The sequence below is a fragment of the Coccinella septempunctata genome, chromosome 7, assembly GCF_907165205.1.
Source record: "Coccinella septempunctata chromosome 7, icCocSept1.1, whole genome shotgun sequence".
Lineage (NCBI taxonomy): Eukaryota > Metazoa > Arthropoda > Insecta > Coleoptera > Coccinellidae > Coccinella > Coccinella septempunctata.
The window spans coordinates 2382999-2406317 of NC_058195.1; the positions used below are offsets into that span (position 1 = coordinate 2382999).

A 23319-nucleotide genomic window follows, 5' to 3' on the forward strand; every position below is an offset into this window, starting at 1 on the left:
AATATTCATGGCTGAAGCCCTTTCCCTTTTGTTGGATAGACAATGAATCTCCCCCCCAATGCCCACGCCTTTGTTCTATCCCGTTTTAATTGAGGATGACTATGGAAAAAATTGTTCGAATGTTTTATGAGTCTTCCTTGGCGGAACTTGTGTCACCAGAATTAGCAGGGATCCCTAGGGCTCAATAAACGATGGGGTCAGGTGGGAAGTGGAGTCTTCTCCCAGACAAGAGCTAGTTTCTGAAAAGGGTGGTTATTAACCCTGACTTATGAATGAAGAACTTTGTTAGAACCTTTGGAATTTTCCTCAGGTGACTTCAATAAAAAGGATTCATTTTCTCTTATAAAGCTATTTCGTAAGGTTAACATGCAAGGGATATTAAAGGCTCATGCTGCTCTCATGGGTGAGGTATAGATTTCAACAGAATGTAGAATATCAACAAAATTACCAATTCGTGACATATCAGGATTTTACAAGTAGCTTCAGCGTTTAAATTCATTGGATGGGTTTTTTCTAATACTGAAGAATGAATTAGATGCTGTCAACTCTGAGATTCTACAAAATGTCACTTCGAATGCCAGAATGCCACGTTGGATATCGTAGAAAGCTTGCATGACTGGCCCTCCCCAGCTGGGAAGGGGAGTAGATCTCAATATCTTCGCTATCGCATGTTCAGTGACGATAAAATCAATCTGTATAGCCTCGACAAAGCGAAAGTGAAGATGAATTTCGTGTAACATGGCTCGTTTGGTGCAAATCACCCCAGTAATGATGAGAATTTCTTTGAAATTTCCCAATATTAGCTGGTGTAGATCGGGGTCTTAGAAATGTCCAAGGAAATATTTTCGTGAAACTGTATGGCATTTAATAATAGTTTTTTGAAATGTTCAAGTTCTCCGAAATCTGTCGAAGAAGTTTAATGCTTTTTTATGACTACTACTCTTCGAGTTTTCACGAAAATACCTTGGGGTTTCCAATTGAAACTCATAATCTATTCTCGAAAGAAAAATATATAATCTTCACGAAGAAACTGTGTCGGCTTCCAGGGTATGAAAGCATTTCGTTAAACACGAAGTGTAAATTCGAAAAAGCAATTCAAATAAAAAGACAACAGGACGTCCGCCATGAATTATCATCCCCCCTATTCTGCAGAGAAGGCCTAGGGTTCGGGTAATGGGATCAGCTTGAATTTATTACCAAACGTTAAATAACTTCAGTTTTATTGGGGACAACTTTGTATTCTGGGCTCCGCCTTGTTGGAGATTAGAATGCAATTATTGAATGACAAGCTGATGAGCAGGGGTTTGGAGGTTTAACAAGATGAAACCTTTGGTCGGGGTTTGGAGGGTGAAAAATTTAGAGAACGAAATTCTGGACGACCTCATCATCAGCTAAACACACTGATTTTTCGAAGTAACCCTTTCATCCAACTCAGAAGTTGCCACTTCAGTATAATAGTCGCAACTAAGAATGAAATAAGTGGAATGTGGACTTCTAGCTGGTTATTTTGAAGTTAATTTGGTTTTTCCAGGGGTGGCATAGCTCAATATGAAAATTCGGAATGGCTGTATCTTTTTCTCAGGGCTAAATCGAAAAAATGGTATATATCATGTATACAGAATGTATTTGAAGGTGAGGCTTGTTTCAATAGAAGGTAGAGCTGGTCAATATAAAGCGCTTCACCAAAAATCACCTATACAAAGCATTCAAAATGACAAAGTTGAAAAAAAAATCGAAAATGAATACGGAAATAGATCCTAATACGACCCTAGACCATTTGTTGCCAAAGTAACCTTCCACAGTCCCGTACTTGAAATTCAATGAAATTTTGTCGAACTTCTAGGGTTTGTATCTCAGCCATCTTGGATATTTTATATGGAAAATCTAGTTCTACCTTCTGTCAAAAACAAAGTTTCGCCTTAACTGCAACGATCACGTATGTCGGTGTCTTCTTCCAATATCAAATAAGAGGATCAATAGGAGGTTCAGTTTACGCATTGTCTTTGTTCAGAAGTTATCACCAGCTACAAAACTGTGCAGCAGTGAAGAGGCACTCGACGAAACCCTTCAGGGACTGCATCGACTCATGAATATGAAAAAAATTAAACCGTTAAATCTCCAACCTGGATCAACGCCCTCTGTTTCAATAATAACTCGTTTAATTCCAACCCGCAAGATCTTCCTCGCTGAGAGTAATTTCAGCACATTTTATGCACCCCGTCATCGCATCGTCAAAAGCGTAAAACGTGTATCGACTTCATTTCGCTGAAGTGCACCTTTGTTATTAATAACAACTTCTGGGTGGAGACCTATCCGCCCTCAATCTTTGGCAGACTGTAAAACGCCCAAGACCAAGAGGAAGAGCGATGGAGCTTTTGTCTGCTCATAATACACCCTTTCTTACCCGTCCCAGGGGTGCTGGATCATTCATATCTTCCAGTACGTTTGCGAACAATGGGGCCAAGATCTGGATTTGCATAAATTCATCTGTTTTGTCCCGGGTCCCGATCCCGTCCCCTATGTGTGTGATTTTCGCCAAATTAAACATTAATTTGAATATTTACGGCTTAGCGTTAATACTGTTATGAGAAAACAACCGAATTAAGCGAGAACCACTATTTCGGCATCTTGATTTTTGTTGAGAACTAGCTCAAAAGCTGAAAAAACGGAAATTCAATTCAGAGAATAGAAAATGGAGATTTTCGACAACACTGTTTACCAGAAAATCAAATTTTTAATTTTTTAATTTTTCAACTTTCGAGGTAGGTGTGATCTGACAGAAAAATCATAGTAGATTTGAACGTGATACATATACTCTTGAAGAGCAACCTTTCGAATGATGAATCTCGACATTTCATCCACCTCAGCGCAACCGTTCGATCTTGGGGAAGTTTTAACTGAACCCAACTTTTTGAGAATTTTTCGATGGTCAACTTTCGAGTCGTTTTTCTTCCAGGAAAATTATCGCAGATCTAAATGTGATACATATTCTGAAAGATCAACTCTTCTAGTAATAAATCTGAGAATTTCATCTATTTCGGCATAACCGTTGGGTCTTGACGAATTATCGAGTGAAATTTGCACTTTTTGAAAAATGCCATTTCCAAGATGAAAATCTGAACGAAGGGATAAAGGCTCTCGAAATTGCTCGCAATAGATTCGGCATATTCGAAAACCTATATTTTCATACCACAATTTCCAATATCTGTTTCCGTTTAGGAGAAAATAATTATTTTTGTTTTTCCACTTTTCATTTTCGAGTTGACATCGAAGAGCTCTCTGGAGTGCAATTCTCTATTGAATCATCAACTGTTTGGTTTTCTAGGATTTTCAAAACAAATTGTATGCACTCCATATCCTGAGACAGTAGTAGGACACCCTGATTTTCAGGCAGAGGAGCAAATAGGTCATTTTAGGGGGGTCTAACCCCTTGCTCATTTTTGACCCAAAAAATCGAGATTTTCGAAATCGAGTTTTTATGCTAGGGTGGAAGCCTTGGCAACGCTGATTACGAAACCGAAAATCCCAATTGGATCAGACGAATATAACAGGAGATATCGCAGATTGAAAATTGCTCTTTTTGAAAAATTGCCATTTCCAAGATGAAAATCTAAACGAAGGGAGATAGGCTTTGGAAATTGCTCGCAATAGATTCAGCGTGTTCAAAAACCTATATTTCCATACCAAAATTTCAAATATCTGACACTGTTTAGGAGAAAAAAAATTTTTTTGTTTTTCCACTTTTCATTTTCGAGTTGACTTCGAAGAGCTCTCTGGAGTGCAATTCTCTATTGAATCATCAACTGTTTGGTTTTCTAGAATCTTCAGAAAGAATTCTATGCACTCCATATCCTAAGACAGTTGTAAGACACCCTGATTTTCAGGCAGAGGAGCAAATAGGTCATTTTAGGGGGGTCTAACCCCTTGCTCATTTTTGACCCAAAAAATCAAGTTTTCCGAAATCGAGTTTTTATGCTAGGGTGGAAGCCTTGGCAACGCTGATTACGAAACCGAAAATCCCAATTGAATCAGACGAATATAGCAGGAGATATCGCAGATTGAAAATTGCGATTTTTGAAAAATTGCCATTTCCAAGATGAAAATCTAAACGAGGGGAGATAGGCTTTCGAAATTGCTCGCAATAGATTCAGCGTGTTCGAAAACCTATATTTTCATACCAAAATTTCGAATATCTGACACTGTTTAGGAGAAAATAATTTTTTTTGTTTTTCCACTTTTCATTTTCGAGTTGACTTCGAAGGTGCTCTCTGGAGTGCAATTCTCTATTGAATCATCAACTGTTTGGTTTTCTAGAATCTTCAGAGAGAATTCTATGCACTCCATATCCTAAGACAGTTGTAGGACACCCTGATTTTCAGGCAGAGGAGCAAATAGGTCATTTTAGGGGGGTCTAACCCCTTGCTCATTTTTGACCCAAAAAATCGAGATTTTCGAAATCGAGTTTTTATGCTAGGGTGGAAGCCTTGGCAACGCTGATTACGAAACCGAAAATCCCAATTGGATCAGACGAATATAACAGGAGATATCGCAGATTGAAAATTGCTCTTTTTGAAAAATTGCCATTTCCAAGATGAAAATCTAAACGAAGGGAGATAGGCTTTGGAAATTGCTCGCAATAGATTCAGCGTGTTCAAAAACCTATATTTCCATACCAAAATTTCAAATATCTGACACTGTTTAGGAGAAAAAAAATTTTTTTGTTTTTCCACTTTTCATTTTCGAGTTGACTTCGAAGAGCTCTCTGGAGTGCAATTCTCTATTGAATCATCAACTGTTTGGTTTTCTAGAATCTTCAGAAAGAATTCTATGCACTCCATATCCTAAGACAGTTGTAAGACACCCTGATTTTCAGGCAGAGGAGCAAATAGGTCATTTTAGGGGGGTCTAACCCCTTGCTCATTTTTGACCCAAAAAATCAAGTTTTCCGAAATCGAGTTTTTGTGCTAGGGTGGAAGCCTTGGCAACGCTGATTACGAAACCGAAAATCCCAATTGAATCAGACGAATATAGCAGGAGATATCGCAGATTGAAAATTGCGATTTTTGAAAAATTGCCATTTCCAAGATGAAAATCTAAACGAGGGGAGATAGGCTTTCGGAATTGCTCGCAATAGATTCAGCGTGTTCGAAAACCTATATTTTCATACCAAAATTTCGAATATCTGACACTGTGAAGGAGAAAATAATTTTTTTTGTTTTTCCACTTTTCATTTTCGAGTTGACTTCGAAGAGCTCTCTGGAGTGCAATTCTCTATTGAATCATCAACTGTTTGGTTTTCTAGTATCTTCAGAAAGAATTCTATGCACTCCATATCCTAAGACAGTTGTAGGACACCCTGATTGTCAGGCAGAGGAGCAAATAGGTCATTTTAGGGGGGTCTAACCCCTTGCTCATTTTTGACCCGAAAAATCGAGATTTTCGAAATCGAGTTTTTATGCTAGGGTGGAAGCCTTGGCAACGCTGATTACGAAACCGAAAATCCCAATTGGATCAGACGAATATAACAGGAGATATAGCAGATTGAAATTTGCTATTTTTGAAAAATGCCATTTCAGGGATGAAAATCTGAACAAAAGTAGATAGGCTTTCGGAATTACTCGTAATAGATTCAGAGTATTCTTAAACTTATATTTTCCTATCAAACATTCAAATATCTCACACATTTCTCGAGAAAATAATTTTTGTTTTCAAGTTCACTTCGAAAGGCTCTTTTCTTCATGTTTGCTCAGCGAAGCTGCAGTTACGTTTATAAGCTATAGGTATAATATATAACTAGTATTAATCAGCTGCATTCTGTCCATATTCCAGTGTCACAAAAATATCTCTGATTCATTGTATTCAATTCATCCAATCTTCAGGCTACATTCTTCGGAAGTGGCCATAAAGTGTGGTCCTCTGGAACGCCATATATTTTTCGTATTTCCATTGTGCAATATTGATTTTCCTCGGTCCGTATGGGACGCAAAGCCAATGTAATCATGGTTGATCGCAGTGTAACCCCACGAAGGGTATATAATTACTAAACATTCTGCTTCTGCCTTGATATTATGATTTAGTATGCCAGGAAATGTCCCATGCCGTGCTATACATATTGTGTTCAGTCCTCTACGATGCCCCGAAGTTATTTCTCAACTAAATCCTGAGAAAAAAGAAGAATAATATGAGTATTATTCAAATCGAAATAGGTTTTGGGTATTTGTATGTCTCAGAAACGCTAATCCAGATTAGTTAGGTGAGAATAAGAACCTAATGTCATCACAAATCATCTGATAAAACTGGAAGAAATCGAAATAAAACATCGGTCAAAAATTTTTTAAATAAAAATAAAAAAAGAACAAAAGGAATTAACGATACATGCTGTATATCAATTCTTTGTCAACATGAAATTCGATTCATTCTATACCGGCAATTTCCGAATGATCGTGTTTAACCAAATGAAGGCCCATATTCATTACTTGTCATATAATGAATAAATGAAATTTACAACCATTATTTCATAATTGAATTTCACTAAGTACTCTCTGAACAATTATCGATATTGGACGGATTCAACTGCAACATATATCTCATCATATTCACTCAGAATCCATTAACCGTGTTAACTCATTTCGTTCTATATACAGTGCCTATGATGGCATAAAATACTCCTGTCATATCGCAAATCTGGGCATTTAATACACAGCCATTATCATCAGATTGATGTTTTTAATAACGAAGCACATATAATATCCCATGTTTCATCAGTGGAATGAGATATGGGTTTTTTCTAATACCTTTGTTTTATGACTGCGTACTACACATACTCAGTAACATTAGAAATGTAAGTGATGATGTAGCAATAACGAAAACCATCGCGAAAATTATGTATGCTCTTGAACTTCCTGTTCTTCATAATTAATTCAGGCATTTCCAAGTCATAAATATAACAGTCAACCATCCAGCAAAAATTATTTTCCATCAATTTCCGAAACTAGTGCTCCGATCAAATTGGAAGATTTTATTACATGGTGCTAGGAATAGGTAATGTTTTGCGATATTTTGGTATCTGCACAACTATTGGAGATTTTTTCATAATTTCTAACTATATATATGATAGTCTCATTCGTGACGGTATTTTACAACGAAACAAGATATTTGCGTTTCGGTATTTTCAAAATATCGAACAGTCTTTATACAATGCCCTTCAGTACAAAAAATACCCATGTGCTTGAAATTGTGGGTCGAAAACGCCTCGATTCATATGAGTGCCGCAACTAACCATACACAGGATGACAGATACCTTAACCTCAATCAATAACATAACCTTACAAGAATAACAACAATTTTGCTGAAGCAGCTGATCTGAAACTCCTATTTTAATAAAATTTATATTAAAATGAAAAGATATTCTGTAAGTATGAGAAGTAATCAACTGTGTTTAGACACTTTGATTCATACATTCATTATGTTTCGGAATATTGAAGTGGAAAATTGATTTCAGGAGAAGGGTGCACCTAGAGATTGTGGTAGCTCTGGCTTTGGAAATGACGATGATGAGTATCACTTAGAATTAGCCAAACAGTACATTATTGATCATGGAAAAAATCCGCCAAGGCCTTCACATTTGAAAGGAAGAGCTATAGGTATATGGCATTCTAAAATGTCCAACCTGAAGAAGTCGTTACTTCAACAAAAATCTCCTCCGAATTCTCTGAGAAAGAAGGAAAAGAAAAAATTTGATAGTTCAGTAAGTAAAATAAAACACAAAGTACCCCCATCATTATTACCTGGTATTTTTCCAGATGGGTGATGTTTCCTTGACGAGAGCTCAAAAATTCGAAATAAAAGAAGTCCTTAAATACGTACCAGACCAAGTAGACTGTTCGTCCAACTCCTACAGCAACATCAGAGATTCGCAATTCAAAAGGGAGTTCTTACAGAATATAAATGGTAAACTGGAGGATCATATTGACAGTATGGAAGTGGAGCACCAAGATTCAAACCTCGACCAAATATTATACGATGATTTGAAACAAAAACATGATAATCAAAGGTACTCACAAATGCTCAAACGTAGAAGTACGCTACCGTGTTATAAAGTGAAGGACGATATAATTAAATTGGTGGATTCCCACCAAGTTATATTAATCAGTGGTGAGACTGGTTGCGGTAAGACCACACAAGTACCCCAATTCCTTCTAGACCACTTCATCGAGAAGAAAAAAGGTTCGATGTGTAAGTTAGTGTGCACCCAGCCCAGACGAATTAGTGCAATATCAGTGGCAGAAAGGGTCGCGGAAGAGCGAGCTGAAGCCTTAGGAACAAGTTCCGGCTATCAGATACGTCTCGAGAAGTGAGTATTGAAATCTTTTTCAGTCGCTACCATTTTATTCAGTTGAAGAAAAATATTTCATCATTTTTGCTGGAATGGTTTATTTTGATGAGTTGAACCTTGCATCCTATTTTTTTTGAGTAAAAACCCAACAAAGGTTGATTTGGATTCAAAAAACTCTGTACAAACCACACTGTTGGCTCCATTTTTGTCAGGTTTGAAAGAATAGTTGAATTATTTAGACAGACAAATCACAGATCAGGCATTGCTGTGTATCGTATCTATAGCGACCCAATCAGCTTCTTTTACTTAATTTGACACATTTACAAGGTAAATCAGCATAACTAAATGATAATAATAAAAAAATTTAGGATCAAATATGAATTAATCAGGTTTTTTAGTGTGGTATGTATCTTTAAAGGCAAGTTCCTATCAATCGAAAGGTACCTTCCTGATTCTTCGTTTCAGAGCGAAAAACGTGAATGATGTCTGATTACGACTTCTCTGAAAATGATTACAATTTTTTCACCTATATTGAAGTTGAAGATTACCTGACCGACATATACGAGCTAATGTCTTACTCGGAATTGACCAACATCAATGCTTATTCATTCAAATTTGATACGCTAAGCGAAGCCAAAAAAGAATCCTTCATCCGAAAGTTGATGGATCAACTAGAATCGACTGACGAAAATATAAGATTGAGAGCGTCTCAGAGCATCCTTTTCATCGCTCTCGGATGCGCTGATTCCACGAACTTATCAGAAAAATTCAACAGGCACGCTGCGGAAAACACAATACTCCTAGTCAGATTAGGTTGGGCTCAAACTGTGGTGATTATATTATGTTAATTCGTTTTTTTATTAGGTGTGTTTCCACTCCTTGTAACTTTATTGCATATGGAACGAATATCGACGAAATACTATGAAAAACTTGAAATAGAAAAAGGAACTTTTACTGATTCAACTCAGCTTAGGGTAATCTTGAATATATTGACCCTCATTGTTGGACAAATGCTTATCGAGAAAAAATCTAAGAGGCATAAGAAAGATGTTGAGATTTTTATTGAAGATAATTTATGTTCAGAAGATGAAGATTCCCTTTTATTCGTTTTGTTCAATATGATGACGGAATTTGCGTCATCGGAAAAACCAGGATACCCCATCAAGAAAATATTACTGTTAATTTTGAAAATTTTAATGGTGTCTTTCGGAGATTTGAAAGATTTGAGCTTGGAGAAACAGGCTAAAAGGATAAGGTGTGGATTGAACAATGATCATTTCAATGACACACAAACATATAGATCTCCCTTATTGCATAAAGTCTCAAGAAAAGATTTGGAAGACTACACTCATATAATGTCACTGAAATATCGAGAAATAAACGAAACTGTAGCAGCAGAAAGCATAAATTCCCTAAAAAAACATCTCTACATCCCACTTTCAGAATTGCAAGTTGTTGATAAAGCCTGTACACGAAATGAAAAAATCGAAACTTTTTATGAAAACATGTTGTCTAAAATGAAAATATACGTACAAAGCTTGTTACAAATATTCCAGAGCTCTTTGAGATCGCCAGTTTTCAACGAATATTCAGATGGGAACGAAGAAACCACAATAAATTCCACTTATGCACCCCTGATGATTATCGGAAAATTCCCCATGTTTGAGCACATGGAAATAATGAATAAAGCCATCAGTGGTATATTTTTACTGCTACTCAAACATTTTAAACTCAATCATATTTATCAATTCGAATACCTTTGTCAGGAAATGGTATTATGTAACGCTATTTCAGTCTTTAAAACTTATGTAGAAACAACAAGCGATCTTTTCAGTATATTGAAGAAGACTAGAAACCAAAGGAACCTATCGACATGCGTCAACGTATTGAGAATCATCAATAAACTGATCAAGGGAAAATACTCAACAACAAAATCTTTCATGAAGGTCAATTGCAAAAACCTGTATTCACTTGCAACATTAAATGATAAACAGTTGGAAGTGTACAGTTTGAAACTGCTCAAAATTCTATCGAAACCTCTGGGTAGGAAATGGCGTCAAGACAATATTAAAATAATGAACAAAGTCTTCCAGACGGTGAGGCATAGGTTGTTGGAAGATTGGAATTGTGGCTTCCAGACTAACAGCGATGACGAAGAGATGCTCAAGAAGCAAACTGAATTCTTCAACGCTCGTTATGCAGAAAATGATTTTGAGAAGGAGTTCGAGAAAGACTCAGAACCATCTATTGAATTATCCGATTACTTCAAAAGAAATTACGAAAAATGGCTGGAAGTTGAAGTATTTCGAAATCCGTTCGATTGGGATATTCTTTTGAATACTTGATGTGTATTGGGCTTTAGTTGAATAAAATGTATGCAAGACTCTTTCGAAACTGAAGGTTTTATTGAATGTAATGATATGAAATTTACTTGATTGTTCCTGAAAGAAGAATTGTTTTTCGGGCTTTTGCTTCATAATTTCCAAAAAAAAATCAAACTCAAACATTACAACCTTAGATTTAGATGACAGTAAAAACATTAGCTATCTTTTCCACTCCCATATTAGAGTGAGCTCAGTCTAGTTCATACTGAAATATATATTAGTAGCATTGCAATTGAGTTCATTTTATTTATTGCATAGCTCCTTTTATGATTCTTCCAAATATTGTGTACCTCAGGTATTAAAAGTGTTTCTGTTGAATCGTGAAGCCTTCTATGCGTTTGGTTGTTTGTTGTTACCGTCGTCTCAGTTCCAACGAAGGAATTGGATCACTCTGTATATTAAAAAAATGTTCAATTCCAGAATATGCCCGAGAAACAGAGGATCCATAACGTTCTGCACTACGGGAGTTGTTCTGAGGCAGATGCAGGCCGATCCGTGTCTCTCAGAGTACACCCATATAATCATAGACGAAATCCATGAAAGGGACATCCAATCAGATTTCTTGATAACCCTCCTGAAACAGGTGATGACGAGAAGGAAAGATCTCAGAATAGTCCTGATGAGTGCAACACTGAACGCTGAGAGTTTTTCACGTTATTTCAACGATTGTCCCCACCTAAATATACCCGGTTTCACGTATCCCGTTGAAGAGTATTTTTTGGAAGATGTGCTACTCCGGACTAAGTATAGGTTCGAAGACGCCTCCAGGTTTAAACCGAAGAAGGGCGAACTGCCGAACCTGAATAAATTCTACTCCTTCATCGATCAACACATAAGGCAACTGAAAGAACGAAAAGAGTACAATCGAGATGTGTATAGTCAGTTGAGGAATCCGAATAGTGAGAAACTGGATCTGACGTTGGTATATGAGCTACTCCGATACATTTGCGTCAAGGTAAGTACCTAAATAATTCGTTAAACGCAAGACTCTTTCGACACGAGTCGAAACTCGGTCGCCATCTTAGGCTGCCATTTTGATTTTGTTAGTTTTGACGTGATCAGCAACCCTGAAAACCTCCTGTACCAATTCTGAACTGAATCGAAGCAGACAGTTAGGTTATCGGCAAAAATGTTCAGTAAATCAGACTTTGACCTAGTATTTTTCACATTTTTATTTTGACATCGTTGAGTTTTGGTGTGAATTTTTCGTTGGCTTCATCCTGATGAAGTAAATAAACCTTTGTTTTGTTTTGTTCTGAGCTTAATAGATTAGAACACCATCATTTTTGTCCCCTTTTTCCTTTGTTAACAGGAAGACGACCAGGGAGCTGTGCTAATCTTCCTGCCTGGTTTCTCCGAGATCTCCGATCTCCACAAGATGATAGAAACGTCTGGGAAATTCCCGAAGAATCGCTTTCTAGTAATTCCCCTTCATTCGCAAATGCCGACTGTTCAACAAAGAGAAGTGTTCAACGCGCCCCCCAAAGGCGTTCGAAAAATAATCATATCCACCAACATCGCAGAGACCTCCATCACAATAGACGACGTAGTTTTCGTCATCGACTGTGGTAGGATGAAGGTGAAATCTTACGACAAGACCACCAACACGGAAACTTTGGAAACTATGTACGTGTCCAAGGCCAACGCCAGTCAGAGGAAGGGCAGGGCCGGTCGAGTGAGGCCAGGGGTGTGTTTTCACCTCATAAGTAGGGCCAGATATGAAACTTTGGAAACGTACATGTTGCCAGAAATTCTAAGGATCCGATTGGAAAACGTCATACTTACGGCGAAAATCCTACAGTTGGGTAAAATAGAAGATTTCTTCTCGAAACTGATGGATTCCCCGGATCCTAACGTGGTAACTACGTCCTTGAACCTTCTTAAACGTTTAGAAGCACTGGACGATAATGAATCCTTGACGCCCTTAGGTTATCATTTAGCCAAACTACCCCTAACCCCCCAGATAGGTAAGATTTCGTTCATATCAAAACCAGACAAACCAAACAAAATATTCTCTACAAATATCCACTGAAAATTGAATTGAGTTCATCAGGGACAAACATATACTGTACATTTGTAGGTTAAAATTGTTTTAACGCAATATTTTGTGAAATCAGATGACTGTTTTCATTACATTCGTCTCACAGCAACACTTCATGGTAGTTAAATGTAACAAATCATCAATTCACAACAAAGCCTCATAGTTAATCTGAAACTTTCAAATTGTAACTTTGTTCTTCCCCACATAGGTAAGATGCTCTTGTTCGGAGCGCTCTTCAACTGCCTGGAGCCCATACTGAACATAGCGGTCGTCCTGGATTACAGAGACCCATTCGTCCTTCCTCTCGGCAAAGAGAAGATTGCCGATAAGAAACGTAAAGAATTCGCCAATGGATGCCAGAGCGACCATCTATTCATGGACAAATTGATCAGCACCTTCGAGAGTTTGAGTGCCAGCGAACGGAAAAAGTTCTGTTGGGAATATTTCTTGAGTTGGTCCACGATGACCCAACTCGTGAAATTGAAGAAGGACTTCATGGAGAATCTCCGTCAATTGAGCTTCGTGCCGAGCGCCAAACCCAACTGCCGGGAATGCAACTGTAACTCGGAAAACGTTGACCTGATCAGGGCTGTTGTCTGCGCTGGATTGTACCCGAACATAGCGATAACAAGGTATCTATATCTATGTCTTTCTGCCCGTGTTTTGTAGAGCTGCAGAATAACCAATTTTTTCAACAATTTTTCATGGAAACAGTGATAAATTGAACTGCTTCGATATTGTTGACACAACCTGACCCACGACGCTTGCCCTGTGGGCTCTAACAGGATTCAATTCTATTTATTTTCAGCTCGAAAGGGAAAAGGAGACCATTCAGTATACTCCGTCTCATCAACAACAGAAAAGTCGATTTTCACCCCAAATCTGTGTTAGCTAACGAGCATGTAAACAGCCCGTTGATAATCTATTATAACCTGGTGAAAAGCAGTAACATGTACATACACGATGCGACTCCGGTGGATCCTTTCCATATCATTTTTTTCGGAGACAACTTCGAACAGATTACGGAAAATGGTCAGCAGTTCATCGAGATAAATTCGTTGAAATTCAGATGTAAGAATACCACAGCTAACGTGATTAGGGCGCTAAAAGACAAGCTCAATAACTTCCTTGAATACCAGATATCGCACCCCAATGTTGTGGATTTGAGGGGTGAAGATGAGAAAACGCAGCTTTTCAGGTACATGAGTACTTTCTGTATCAAATTTTAAGTGAAACAATCCTGCATGCGGCTATTACCATTAACAAGTTCGTAAAAATATTTTCATGTGTTTTTTAGGACAATAATTAAAGTTTTGACTGGTGAAGAAATGAAAGACTGCCAGTTGGATGAGGGAGATGGACAGGAAATAGACCTAGATGCAGAAGAAACACTCTGATACTGATTCCCAAAGTTTTTGGTATTTATTATACCTCAATGTGTATAAATCTCACATTATTAGCTGAACCAATGGCTGTATTCAAGTTAAGTTAATAAAACTAGAAAACACACCGCTTTTAATCATTGACAAAGATTTGTGGAATTTTGAATTCGATGTCTTCACAACTTATCACCTGATAATTCCATGTTCTTGTAGATTTCGGCGTGTAAAACGCCGATGAAGGCTTTACCTGCAAATTTTCTTTCACAGTGGAAGGAAATGGAGTATTTTCAGGTTAACAAAATTGTTTGGTTGTGTATTCTTTGTTGAAACCCAAGTATTTTTAATTCATATTATCATCTCCGTCTTCACCCAGATTTATTTCCACCTGATTTCTATTCTGATTACGAATTCGCCTTACAAAAGAGCTATACGCCCTCTGGTGGCAGCCAGAGAAATCCGAAGATGACTGTAACCATAGATAATAAACTCACTCTTTGAATTTTGCATACAGAGTTAGAAACAGGTTCAGAGTACAGTGACTTTATCAATTAAACAATGTTTGATAGACTAATAATGTCATTATTAGTCTATGAAGTCACTGTAGTTCAGAGTTGGTTCTATTCTGTATTCTGTGTTGGTACTGTTCAAAGACTCTATGGTACTGTTGGTAATATTGGTAGACTTGTTTCGGGAGTTCCCCGTCTTTTCAATTGTCATAGCCAAACTTTTGTGCAGAACGAGGATTAGTTCTTGATTAATTGACAGTGTGATTCTGCTTGGGCAAAGATTAGTGATTGATGATTTCGGGGATTTAATTCTCTTGCCATATCAGTATCGTAGTTCGGTTTTTTAGTGCATAAAACGCTAGATATCTGTAGTGTAATTTGCGTTATTGTTTGTTCACTGTGAATTGATCGATTTATCGTGAAAATATAACCAGCAATATGTATAAATGGAAGAAAAATTACCAGGGAAATCGCCATGTAATTTTTAGTTTTCCATATACCATGAATACTTATTGTTTTAGCCCCTCTGGGAATGTCCACCTCTGAAAAGGCCCTTGTCTTGTATACTTTGTATCCTAAGCTATACAAAGTTGCTTGTTTTTTGAATTTATTTGTGAAGAATAGTCCATCTATTATTATGCTATAACAATCAAGAATAGTCATTATCTTTTTAATTCATTTTATGATTAATCAATCAGTAACCGTAAGAATAAAGGACTTATTGTTTTCATGGGAGGGTATTTGATAATCATCAACTCCAACATTCAATGTGTAGAGAATACAATTCCCATGTGAATCATTAGGAATCCTGATATCCAGTAAAATAAGATTATGATTAGTTTCAGGCCCAGGATACAAAATCAAATTTCCGACTGCCTCAAGTATTTCAATGTCTGCCAAATGCAAGAACGGAACTGAGAGATTCATCTTTTTCTATATTCTCACGTTCTTATTTTGTGACCTCATCAGTGGATAGTCAACCAGTAAGTTTAAAGAATTGTTGTTTCAATTGGATTTCCTATAATTATTATTCTTTATGAAGCATAAACAGGATCATCCAAGTCTACGAAGGCCCTAAAATACTCAATGTGAGGTTTCGGAAGTAATCTCACTCATTGTATGAGATCCGTTTAATGAGTGAATTCAAACAGCTTCGAGATTTTGACTCCAATTCATTACCGTTAGGAGGAATGAATTTGAATTATTTGTTTCCATTGTTTTCTATTGGATTTATACATTTTAAACACTCCCTTACTTCGATGTTTCATATTTTGTACATATTTACATGCTTTATAATGCTGCTGGAAAAACTTTACAAATTATATGCATCTTAGATATATAATAATCTTTAAATCATTTAGCCAGCACTTGAAATCCTTCTCGTTGTATTCAATATGAAATCTTTGAACTAATTGCAGGGCTTGTAAGCTCTTGAAATGGGTCACAACTTTTTCGAAAACAAGAGCATTACCTAAAAAGTTTTGTAGTTGATTAATAATCTTCAATGTCGAAAGCTCATGTCTTGAGAGAATTTGATAATACGGTAAATAGTAATTTTTCATTATTGAAATTAATTCTTCAACCAGGAACAACAAGAATTATTTTGGAGAAGTAAAAAAAAATGTATATGTTTTGTGTGGGATCTTTTTCTAGATCAATTATTTGTTCTGAATTTCTTTACCGGATGTGTGTTATACTTTTCTCATAAGTATTTCACAATGACTGAATTTACAATCTCTTTAGCATGCTTGAAGGTTCTTTGAAAGCCTTTAGACCATTATTTAAAGGCGAAAAAGCTCAAGCAGGTGTTTTTCTACTGAAAAGGGAATTTGAACTTCGTTGTTTTAATAGTAAGTACAATAAGTACAGCAAGGTAATGTTTGTTTGTCAGTTGATTTTCGTGGACCCTTTAACCTGTTATATGGCAAAATCAGTTTTGTTTCCACTCAAATACTTGTTTTATGGTGTTGAGGATTTTTCTGCAATTTAAAATCTTAGCTAGTAGAATTTTGAAATTATTTTTTCAAGGGCGGCTCGTCAGAGGTAGGCTAAATCTTCTCATAGAGCTGAGCAGCAGAATTCATTTCTAACCTATCGTAATTTTTATAAAAAATAAAAATCTAGAACTGCTGGAGTAGCTATTCAGATGACTATTTCTCACTTGGATTTTTCACTTCCTAGCTTTCTCGATTCAAATGAGCACGAGCCGCCACTGAATTTTTTGTGTTGAAAGGTGTTGAAACAACTTATTTAAATTTTTTCAGATTGGGAAAATTAATATATCATCCGAAAAACTGGATGAGGTCAATGAAATCTTGAGAAAGCTCCAGCCCATCGCGGATGTAAACTATGAAAGCATGGAGAATTCCTTATTCAAGATGAACTTTCTCGAGAAGCGGACGATCACTATGGACCAAAAAATGGATTTTTTCCACGAGAAATTGGAACAGAAATCAGACATCGATTACGAATTATTCCTGGAGAATAACAAACGATACGAAGATCCTCTTTTCATGAAGATGTATGAAAAAAGAAAGAACCTTCCGTCGTTCCAGAAGCGTAATCAAATCGTTAAAATGATACAGGAAAATCAAGTGGTTCTTATAAGTGGAGAAACGGGCTGTGGTAAAACCACACAAGTACCTCAGTTTTTGCTGGACGACTATGTCAGTAGTTACAAAGGTTCGGCGTGCAAAATAATCTGCACACAGCCCAGAAGGATAAGTGCAGTTTCCGTAGCTGAAAGAGTAGCCAGGGAAAGGGGAGAAGTACTGGGAATCAGTGTTGGTTATCAGATTCGTTTGGAGAGGTGAATGAAAATTTTCAACACGGTTAATTGCGCGAAAAAGGTTTCAACGTTGATGAAGATGGATTAAAGAATCGAAGACCAAGAAACGCGCTTTCTAAATTCCCGAAAATGACAGATTTTGAGAAAATCTTAAAGGTCAAGCGGGTAACAGCCCTTTCTACGAAGCCAGTCGATCTCGAATAAATTTAACTTCAGCCCTTTCCCCGCAGCTGGTCTGGAATACCTGAAAAATGCGTGAGACGGTGGACTTTTGGACATTTTTCAAAATCAACATAGAAATACCGAACTTATTTCCTGACAGACATCGACAATTCATGTCACGATAGGTGTCAGGTTTAAATTTATAGGTTAACGTCAGTTTGACGTAAGATTGGCAGCGAACACAGAGCGGGGTGTTTACATCGATCGGACTGATCAGTTTTTGGCCTCAGTATTCATAAAACTCATTTTATTATGAACATTTATATCTGGGTTGGCTCATTGTTTCATGCATAAACAACCACCTTCTTATGTTCGCATTATCTGCAGACATACTTTGGTTTTTTTCATTTGGGAATGGGCTACCGGCGTTTTTGGATATTCAGACCCTTTTCACCCTTTTGAAATGGATATTTAAGTTCTTTCGTTTCATCAAATAGTCAATTTTTTCCAGGGTCCTTCCTCGAAAATATGGTTCCATTTTGTTCGTCACGAATGGGATCGTCATAAGGTTGATGGAGTCCGATCCATCGCTGAACAATATTTCACACCTGATCATCGACGAAATCCACGAAAGGGACATCCATTCGGACTTCCTGCTCACGCTGGTAAAACAGGTCATCACCAGAAGAAAGGACTTGAAGGTCATCCTAATGAGCGCCACACTCAACGAGAAACGCTTCAAGGAGTATTTCGACGGTTGCACCCACGTCGAAATCAAAGGTTTTTCCCATCCAGTCGAAGAATATTACTTGGAAGACGTCCTGGAGAGATTGAATTTCACCTTTGCACCTTCCATGGCAAGAACAGACAGCATCGAAAGGAACACCATGATATTTAGGCATAATGTCGTTCCTTACGTTCAGGATCTCCGCGCAGAGAATTCTTATTCGGAAAAAGTGTGTCGGGAGCTCTTGAAACCCCACAGCGAAGAGATAAACCTCGATCTGATTCACCAATTGACCATGCATATCTGCAGGAACGAAGGGCCGGGCGCTATATTAATTTTTGTCACCGGATACGACGATATCAACAGACTGTTCAATCTTTTTTATGAATTGCCCGAGGAGGAATACATGATCATCGCCTTACACTCGGAGATTCCGATGGAGGATCAAAAATTCGTATTCGAACCATCCCCAAGTGGCGTGCGAAAAATAATACTCGCAACGAACATTGCAGAAACCTCCATAACGATCGATGACGTCGTTTATGTTATTGATTCAGGGTGGGCGAAAATCAAAGTCTTCGATCCCAAAACTAACACTGAAAACTTGCAGCCAAGATTTATTTCCAAGGCTAACGCGATTCAGAGGAAAGGCAGGGCCGGTCGTTTGATGGCTGGCAAATGTTTCCATCTTTACACCAGAGCGCGTTTCGAGGCTTTCTACGAATATCAAAGGCCGGAAATTCTGAGGTGCAGGCTTGAGAGTATGATGCTGCAAATGAAATTTTTACAGCTGGGAAAAGTCAAGGTGTTCTTCAATAAGATGCTGGATAAACCAGATGCTAAGATAGTTGAAGCCGCCTGTCACTTACTGAACGAACTCGGCGCCTTAGATGAAGAAGAGGCGCTGACGCCTTTGGGATATTACCTGGCGAAACTCCCTATAGCTCCCCAACTTGGTAAAATGCTGTTATTGGGCGTGATCTTCAGCTGTTTGGAACCCATACTAAACATTGCCGTCAGCCTGGATTACAAGAGTCCCTTCAATCTCACCTTGAAAAGTAACAGCAGGATTCCTCAACTGGACCCAAAAATGGCTGAATTCGCAGAGAATGTGAAGAGTGACCATTTACTCTTACACAAAGCACTCCACCTCTATCAGACGTTCGACAAGGCTACCCGATCTGTATTCTGCAAAGAATACAATATCAACAAAACTGTGATGAAGATGTTGAAAAAGATGAAGGTTGAATTCATGGAGAATCTGTTCGCGTTGGAACTTGTGACGACTACCGATTTGAAGCATAAGGATTTGAATATTAACTCTAAAAACGTCGAGTTGATCAAATCTATTGTTTGTGGAGGATTATACCCGAATATCATGTTGGCTTGGTAAGTACGTCTATCACTATCGAAAAGATGGGATTTTGAAGCCTATAACTTCTTTTTACTGATAGTTTCTCAAGAAAATCATCATTTTGTTTACCTTGTTATGTTTAAATTTTTGTTTTTTTTTTTCTTTTTAATTTATATATGTGCAAAACATAATCCGTGAAATATGTGACTTCCAACGCATAAGAAAGGAAGTGCAAATCGGTCAGTTTGAAACCAGTATGACAGTATCCACTAGAAGTTTTACTCTGTCAATTTACAAAAGACAAGGTGGAATTTGAACCTTGAAGAATTGTCGTCCCACCAATGCATGCTTGTGAATCAACGAAGAAATTCCCAGAGAGGCTGAAACATTGTACACAAACGGTTTCGGGATTGTTGTCCCTCATCAGTGCAGCACATCTCAGCCGGAGGTGTCTTTAAGCCGCAATGAGGGATATTTTTCAATCATCATCACAACCGCCACCTGTCCCACCAAGACTGAATCAAGCCTCACTTACTCTGTAGAATCCTATACCCATCCAGGACTCTCAAACAATACCACATGGCTTGCAGTCAACGAAAGTACAACTATTCGCCGAGAGACTAAAGGAGAGTAGAAGGGTTCACTGTGGAGTGCTGCGTGCTTCAGGTTCTTTTTCGTCTCCTTTCACTATCAAGTAAATTCGTAAATACGCGATTGGCCAAAATAATACTCTTTAGGAGAACGTTTAACGTATTATTTGTCTGCGATAAAACCGTCTAAAAATTAAACAAACACGATTTTGTTACTGTTTTGCAAACGACAAAACCAAAATCCTGGTAAGTCCGCCAGAAAGCCTTCAAACACATATCAGCCTGGAGAATGAAACTCTAGAACAGGTCGAGCATTTCAAATACTTGCGAAGCTTCAGAAATACTAGGGCTAACCTAAAAACGAAAATACACAACCGTATCAATTCGGCATCACGGGCATTCTGGAAGCTAAAGGTCAGAGTATTTCAAAATCACGACCTCAATTTGAAGACCAAGTCAGGCGACATATTAAACAGCTTAAACAAACGCAACAACGTCATCTAAGACAGATAATGCATATCAGATGGTTCCACAAAGTTTCGAATGCAGAAGTGTTGCAAGGCGCGAGTTGTACGACAATTGAGACTCAAGTAACGAGGGCCGACTCAGATGGAGCGGCCAGATTCTGAGCATGCAAGACACAAGACTCCCTAAAATAGCTCTGTATGGCGAATTGACAGAGGGAGCCCGGAAACCAGGAGGACAGTATAAGCGGTTTAAGGATACACTACATCAATCCCTAAAATCAGTTAATGCCAATCATAACTGAGAACAACTAGCGTTAGACAGATCACTATGGAGGTCTTTGGACCACAGTTATAACGGAGACTCGAAAAGAATACAGCGGCGGCCAGATCTGGTTGGTTACTATCCATGACCGGAGTGTGGAAGGATCTGTAGGTCACAGTTGGGTCCCTTCAGTCACAGTAGGGCACACACTCTCAATTAGCGAGTGTAATAAATAAAAAACACTAAGAAAAAATAAAAACTATTTTCGGATAAACTCATTTAACGCAAATCGCAGGCTTTCAAATCTCATTTATAAAAATAAACATCCGTTATCTGCGTAACGTTTTGTTTATTTATTCATATTGCCTAGCACTTAATTTTTTTCAGCACCTTATCAGGACAACCGAAGACATTCTTCAAAACTCTGAACGATACCAAGGTTGTACTCCACAAGAAATCCATTCTGTCCTACGATAGGTTTTTCACCTGTCCTCTGCTGGTATTTTATATAAAAATGAAAACCAAAATGGATATGGTTTTCGACGCTACCGTATGTTCTCCGTTTCCAGTAATATTCTTCGGCACCAACTTGCGAACCACGAAAGCCATGAATGAACACTGTTTGGTGGTTAACCATAAACTGAGGTTCAGCTGTGATAAAAACGCGTCAAGTATAGTGGAACAATTGAGGGAACGTCTTCAACACTATATAACATACAGATTGACCCATCCTGCTTCAATGAAGTCTGACGTAGAAGATAAATTCTTGAAGTGAGTATAAGAGCGTTAATGCGGATTCAACACTTTTGCCAATACCCTTGAAAATAGATCGAATGTAATCGAATCTTTCGGAGTCCAGTCTGTTCGCCTGGGAAGGCAAGGCTGTAAACTGTTGAATACGCATTTTTCGAAGAACTGTTGGTGCTCGCAATCTTCAGACTGATTTAATTTATTTTTATTATACTAAACTCATATTTTTGTGTAGAAGGTAATTCGGCAGTGATAAAACTGATTACTAATTTTATTTCAGGATAGTCGTTGATTTGCTGGCTAGTCGGGGATCATAAAAAGTCATCGCCCCTACTTCCTTCATTCCAGTTTCAAGCTTTGTTTTGTCCCTCTCAAGTTGAGCTGGACTGACTCCATGAAATGTAGGAACATATATTACATGTTTTGAGTGTGATATTGTAAGTTCATTCATTAATATTCATTGTTCATTATTAAGTTATTTATCAATGTTGAATGTGTTATTCAATAAAATATATTTAATGGAAATTCTATTGTCTTACTCTTTCTAGAGGTTAGGTGTTTTCATCTCGAGATGTAAGGCGTTTTTTTGAGGCGCCAAGATGTTGGGGCTCCTCTAACATCAAACATATCATGCTGACAGTTTTGTTGCTTTGGAACTTCTTGGAAAAATCGATTGGGTTTTGTGAATATGTGGTCTGAAATGTTATTAAAGGCTCAGACTACATAAGTTATTGCAAAGAAAGATCTATAGAATCACAACTGCTCATTTTTGACCGAAAAAATCGAGTTTTGTGCTAAGATGGAAGAAGCCTTGGCAATGCTGATTATAAAACTGGAAATCTTAATTGGATCATGGCAATATAACAGGAGATATAGCAGATTGAAAATAGCAATTTTTGAAAAATGCCATTTCAAAGATGAAAATCTAAATGAAGGAAGAGAGGCTTTCGACATTGCTGGCATTTAATAGATTCGGCGTGTTCGAAAACCTTCATGTCAAACTTTCGAATATCTGACAATATGTCAGTATTAATTAATTTGATCTCTGATTAGTTATTAGTTCACTGCTCACTAAGGATATTTCATGCAACAATTCATTTTACTTTTCGTATTGAAAGTTATCTGCCAACAGTTTTATAGGCGAAATACATGTAGGCAAACCTGTGATTTAAAGGAAATGTGATAACGTAGACCTCCCAATAAACAATGAAATCGATCATGTATTTCCAAATGTCTAATGATAGTGATATCGTGTTTATCTCATGTTCTACTCCAATCTAGTCGCTAGCAAAAACTACTATGGAATCATTGTTGTGATTATACATCATCGAATAAAATACAAAAAGAATAAATGAAATAAACCAAAAGAAAACTGGCTTTTCTTGTAAGGTGATGAGAGAATTAAAAGCCACAATGCTATATGTAGAAGGGAAGAATGAAAAAAGAAACATTACCCAATATTTCGAAGTTAATAGCATCCAATGGTATATTGATGGTTCAAAACCCACCATAAGGCTGAGCGCCAAGTGTACCCTATTGTCAGATGTAGTGTTTTTCAGGCAAGAATACTT

The 23319-nt window shown here is 37.5% G+C and overlaps 3 protein-coding genes across 4 annotated transcripts; all 3 read left to right on the forward strand.

The window, feature by feature from the left end:
- Nucleotides 1–7271: 7271 nt before the first annotated feature.
- On the forward strand, nucleotides 7272–14269 carry LOC123316250 (ATP-dependent DNA/RNA helicase DHX36). The gene is made up of 8 exons (XM_044902217.1): nucleotides 7272–7411; nucleotides 7502–7747; nucleotides 7803–8353; nucleotides 11140–11674; nucleotides 12032–12686; nucleotides 12969–13392; nucleotides 13569–13958; nucleotides 14058–14269. Exons 1-8 carry the CDS (start codon nucleotides 7397–7399, stop codon nucleotides 14155–14157), a joined length of 2916 nt encoding a protein of 971 aa, XP_044758152.1. The 5' UTR covers nucleotides 7272–7396; the 3' UTR covers nucleotides 14158–14269.
- LOC123316252 (striatin-interacting protein 1 homolog) lies at nucleotides 8599–10721 on the forward strand. Its single transcript, XM_044902220.1, has 3 exons — nucleotides 8599–8737; nucleotides 8801–9148; nucleotides 9200–10721. Exons 2-3 carry the CDS (start codon nucleotides 8815–8817, stop codon nucleotides 10678–10680), a joined length of 1815 nt encoding a protein of 604 aa, XP_044758155.1. The 5' UTR covers nucleotides 8599–8737; nucleotides 8801–8814; the 3' UTR covers nucleotides 10681–10721.
- Nucleotides 14270–14831: 562 nt separating the features above from the next.
- Nucleotides 14832–22273, forward strand: LOC123316251 (ATP-dependent DNA/RNA helicase DHX36-like). Of its 2 annotated transcripts, none has more exons than XM_044902218.1 (6): nucleotides 14832–15125; nucleotides 15488–15631; nucleotides 16913–17457; nucleotides 18110–19714; nucleotides 21386–21769; nucleotides 22029–22273. In XM_044902218.1, the coding sequence occupies exons 1-6, from the start codon at nucleotides 15087–15089 to the stop codon at nucleotides 22063–22065; spliced, it is 2754 nt and encodes a 917-aa protein (XP_044758153.1). In that variant the 5' UTR covers nucleotides 14832–15086; the 3' UTR covers nucleotides 22066–22273. The 2 variants fall into 2 exon arrangements, with proteins under 2 accessions (XP_044758153.1, XP_044758154.1); XM_044902219.1 differs by having other exon boundaries at nucleotides 15494–15631.
- Nucleotides 22274–23319: the final 1046 nt, after the last annotated feature.

Excerpts from the sequence above, each read along its gene's own strand:
- LOC123316250 (XM_044902217.1), top strand. Across the intron at positions 8,354-11,139 it reads TATCAGATACGTCTCGAGAA|AATATGCCCGAGAAACAGAG; the intron begins GTGAGTATTGAA and ends GTTCAATTCCAG. Across the intron at positions 13,393-13,568 it reads CCGAACATAGCGATAACAAG|CTCGAAAGGGAAAAGGAGAC; the intron begins GTATCTATATCT and ends ATTTATTTTCAG.
- LOC123316252 (XM_044902220.1), top strand. The coding sequence starts at position 8,815 with ATGATGTCTGATTACGACTTCTCTGAAAATGATTACAATTTTTTCACC. Across the intron at positions 9,149-9,199 it reads AATACTCCTAGTCAGATTAG|GTGTGTTTCCACTCCTTGTA; the intron begins GTTGGGCTCAAA and ends TTTTTTTATTAG.
- LOC123316251 (XM_044902218.1), top strand. The coding sequence starts at position 15,087 with ATGTATAAATGGAAGAAAAATTACCAGGGAAATCGCCAT. Across the intron at positions 15,126-15,487 it reads ATTACCAGGGAAATCGCCAT|TTTCAGGCCCAGGATACAAA; the intron begins GTAATTTTTAGT and ends GATTATGATTAG. Across the intron at positions 15,632-16,912 it reads CATCAGTGGATAGTCAACCA|ATTGGGAAAATTAATATATC; the intron begins GTAAGTTTAAAG and ends AAATTTTTTCAG.